General features: G+C 33.5%; 1 protein-coding gene across 1 annotated transcript; it reads right to left on the bottom strand.

Annotated features, from left to right (window-relative positions):
• Positions 1-2,166: 2,166 nt before the first annotated feature.
• Positions 2,167-3,132, bottom strand: LOC102810630 (olfactory receptor 5K3-like). Its single transcript, XM_006868637.1, has one exon. The coding sequence runs from the start codon at positions 3,130-3,132 to the stop codon at positions 2,167-2,169; it is 966 nt and encodes a 321-aa protein (XP_006868699.1).
• Positions 3,133-4,564: the final 1,432 nt, after the last annotated feature.

Raw genomic sequence — 4,564 nt, 5'->3', positions numbered from 1 at the left:
AATACATCTGAAGTATGAGACACAAATTTACCTGGCCAACTGATTGGAAGATACTATATTTGTTCCTATCTCAAAGACATGACCAATGGAATGTACAAATCATTGGACAATATCATTAATATCACATACAAATAAATGCTGGCAAAACAACAGCAGCAATGGGCTCACGCATAACAACAATAGTGCCAATGTCTCGGGGCTGGGCAATGTTTTGTTCTGCTGTGCATATGATCCCTATGAGTGTAACTGATTTGACTGAACCTAATAACAACAATGACATTTTCATTTCTATCATTCTCTATCCTCATTTTTGCAAACATTTCCATAAAATCAAATTTTCACTCTTTAAACATCTTTAATTTGTAATGTTACTTAATGACTAAGTATCACAGGCTACACTGATATCCATTATCTGAATTCCCAAGCAAATGACATAACTTAACATAAGTTAAAATTCTTTGTTTGTAATCTACATTGCTTATTTCCATTCATATGTATATGTCAAATTTCTTTATTAGATTTTTAAAATTTTGATGTCAACTCTAAATTAAGTTTCTGTGAAAGGAATTGTCAAAAAGTGAATGGCATAATTGATTTTGATCCTAGCTCCATTCTGGCTGCCTCCATGAACTTGAGCAAGCTACTTAATATTTTCAAGTATGAGATTTTTTATGCTGGAAAAGAATTATATAAAATAATGTCTAACTCACCAGAAGGTAATATAGATGAAATGTTTACTTTTATGTCTAGCAGAAATCTAGCAGAGAAAGTTGTTGTTAAATGCCATCAAGTTGTATAAGATCAAAGTGATTTTATACAGGGTTTCAAAGGAGCACCTAGTGGGTTTGAAATGCCAACCTTGTGTACAGAGAAAGGGTTCTCAGTAAATCATTTCTTTCTTTTTTATTGAGGCATATTCAAATGATTAATAAATTTTTGTTGCTATTCAGCTTTTTAATATTCTCACTATTTTCTGCTTCATTTAGCATGAACAGTGTTTCCAGTTTTCTTTTAATACTAATACCAAATCTACCAATATTTATATTGCAATTTGTGCAGGTTAGTGATATTTCTAATAACAAGCAAGTTAAGTTAATGCATCTGGGAGTAGGAAACCCTCAAATTAACTAATATAGTCAAGAATTACACTGTTGTTTATCATAGATAACTTTCTATGTGAAAACATTCAACTCCTTATAACTTTCAATAAGAAATAGTAATATTTTCAACTGAAGATTGATGTTGTTTTTGTTAAGTGCCAAAGGGTCCATTACAAATCATAGATAGCAGTTCCAACTGTTGCCTGTATAAGGTTTCTGAGGAGCAACTAGTGGGTTTGAACTGCCAGCCTTGCAGTTAGCTGTCCAGTGGTTAACTGACACCACCACACCATTTTCCTCTTTGAGAGGAAAAATGACTAAAATCAAGGGTAAAGATGTTCTTGAGTTGAGAGTTGTTGTTGTTGTTGTTATGTGCCGTGGAGTCGGTTCTGACTCATAGCGACCCTGTACAGGGTTTCCAGGGTTATAAATCTTTACGGGAGCAGAAAGCCTCATCTTTCTCCCATGGAACAGCTGGTAGTTTCGAACTGCTGACCCTAAGGTTAGCAAAACGATTTGTAACCAATACGCTACCAGAGCTACTTTGAGTTAAGAGTACATATTTTATATTAATCCCTATTCAAAAACAATCTCTTAAACACCACAAAAGAGGTTGAAAATCAAATTCAAGTGTACAGTTTACTTCTAGGAGATGAACGTAAATAATGAATGTGTCTTAAATAATGAATATATAAGAACTTGAAAAATGTCTGGGTTTAAAATAGTATGCCTAGGGATTCCATCAATTTACCAATTATGCTAAAATGATGCCACCTTTATAAACTAACTGTTGTTCCTAGGATTTATTGCATATATTGAAAATTGTAACTAATTCTACTCTGACAAAATTTGTGACCTTAATAGTTGCCAACCATAGTAAACTCTAACAGTTTACATTTTGAAATACACTTTAGCAGAATCCCCTCCTTCTGAAATTACTTATATATTACTTTACTTAAAAATTATTATGGTTTACTGATTTAATATTTGATATAAATGTTATCTTTTTCCTTTTTTTTTTTTTTTTTCAGTTTCCTTGACTCGAAAACCTTTTAAGTAAGTCAAATCAGTTTGTCACAGAGGATATTTGTTTCAGAATGTTATGTGGTTTTCTCTTCATAGTTCTTTTCATAGCATTTATTATTTCCTTATTTCTTAGACTATAGATAAAAGGGTTTAATAAAGGAATTACTAGAGTATAAAAAATAGCCGTTGGTATGTCTTTATCTTCTTCTTTAACTGAGCCTGGCCGAATATACATGGAAAGAAGGGAACCATAGAATATTGAGATAGAAAGAAAATGAGATGCACAAGTAGATAAGGCTTTAGCTCTTCCCTCCTTGGATTTCATTTGGAAAATTGTGTAAATGATGCAAAGATAAGATATTAGGACTACAGCATTAGTGAAAATTTGTATTGACCCTGAAAAGATAAATATCATCAGTTGATTAATATAAGGATCAACACAGGAGAGTCTATATAGTGGAAGAACATCACAGAAGAAGTGATTGATTTGATGAGATCCACAGAAGCGTAATCTCAATAGAAGTGTTACATGAATCATGGGATGCAGGGTCCCAGCTATGTAGGACCCTATGGTCATCTGAATACTGAGTTGCTTTGACATCATGGTGTGGTACTGTAGTGGACTACATATTGCCACATAGCGATCATAGGCCATAGCTGCCAGGAGAAAGCAGTTTGTAGTTTCAGGAAGACAGAGGAAATAAAATTGTACCATGCATTCATGAAGAGAAATCATTCTGTCCTTGGAAAAGAAGTTCTGTAACATCTTGGGGGTTATGGCACAGGAACAGCAGGAATCCATCAGAGCCAGGTTGCCCAGAAAGATGTACATTGGTGTATGGAGGCGGCGCTCCATGAAAATCAACACCACCAAACCTAGATTCCCCACCATGGTGATCAGATAGATGGCTAAGAACACCACAAACAAAAGGGTCTTCAAATGTGGGTGATTTGAAAATCCTATGAGAATAAACTCAGTTGTCAAGGAATGATTGTCCTCAGTCATCTGTACGTCCTTTGTTGAGACAGGAATTCTGGAAAGATAAGATTTTAATTTTGAATGTGTCTAATTTTCTCTTTGAATTTTTCTTGAAGAACAGGTGTCAGAGCCACTTCTTCAAGTTCCGCTGTAACACAAGTATACATAGTACAAAAGAATGTGAGTGCCCATAAAACGTCATCTTATGACTTCATGTTCTGAAGCTTAATATTCACAACAATAGTTTATAGAAAGATAGTGAGCAAATACAGGATACTCTAGACTTAGTGTTCTCAAATATGTGTTAGTGTTTGTGTTGGAGAACCTTAAAGTGTACTTAAAATCCATTTTCCAGTATCTATTTTTCCACTGCACAAACATTTATTTTATGTATTGTAAGAGTTGAGTGTTATCTTAAAACAGTTTGTTGTCATTAAGTGCCATCAAGTTGGTTCTGACTCATAGCAAGCTTGTTGCTGCTGGCAACCTTGCAGTTTAAACTGCTTGCAGTCCAGAGCATTTCTCACAACACCAAACCATGACTCCTAAATCAGTACACTATAGGTGAATTTTGTCATTCAGTAAATGCCCAAAGATCACTGCATATTGAAGAGGGAGCTAGTAAAAAAAAAAAAAAAAAAATCCTTGGAAATATAGGGAAATAAAAATGCACTGATTTCTTTAATAAATTAATTGGCACATATCATCTTCATATTTCTACTAATTCATTGTGCTGTGATGGAGCAAATTTTCTAAGACTATCTGTAAATAAAATAATATTTTCCTCCTTCATCTGAATACTTTCCATTTCAAACCCTAATGGTCTTTTCTTATTTTTTTATGAATATTCTATAATAAAATATGGCCATAGTATGAGATTTGATAAACATCCATTATGTATCCTTTTTAGTTTGTTCTACAATTTATATAAGTAATCAATCAATGGAGTTAGAATCTTCCATTGTTTGATTACTTATGTGAGGTCACTTTCCCCTGATCATTTCCAGGACAGTTTAAATTTGTTGGAATTCAGCGGTCATCATGATATTTTCAGAAGCAATATTCTGTTTCCAGGAAGAATTTGTTGTTTCCAGGATATGTCCAAATTCTCTAGGATGGCGTTTAAAGTTACCTGAATCCTGACTAATCTTCAGTTTATGAGCACATAAGTATATTATATATACTCAACGTAATCTAGAATTTCACAAGATAAATCTAACTTGCTTTTTTCATATGTATATGAACACTTTATTAGATTGTAAGCAGTTGTGACTTACACTTCTGTGAAGGGCGCTATAAAGATCTATGGTAAGAATGCAAAATTGTTTCAAATCTTAACTCCACCCTTATGACCTGGGAAAGTGAACTTGTTTTCAGTATCCTACTTGATGGCACTTAACGACAAACAGCAACAATGATATAAGTGACTTCTTTGGTCTTTTCAGTTAAATTATTACCT

This window comes from Chrysochloris asiatica, unplaced genomic scaffold (assembly GCF_000296735.1).
Source record: "Chrysochloris asiatica unplaced genomic scaffold, ChrAsi1.0 scaffold00120, whole genome shotgun sequence".
Lineage (NCBI taxonomy): Eukaryota > Metazoa > Chordata > Mammalia > Afrosoricida > Chrysochloridae > Chrysochloris > Chrysochloris asiatica.
Note: the sequence above shows the minus strand (reverse complement) of the source record. Positions and strands in the feature narration are given on the sequence as shown.

Bases quoted from the DNA above. Each gene is read 5' to 3' on its own strand.
- LOC102810630 (XM_006868637.1), bottom strand. From the start codon at position 3,132: ATGACTGAGGACAATCATTCCTTGACAACTGAGTTTATTCTCATAGGA.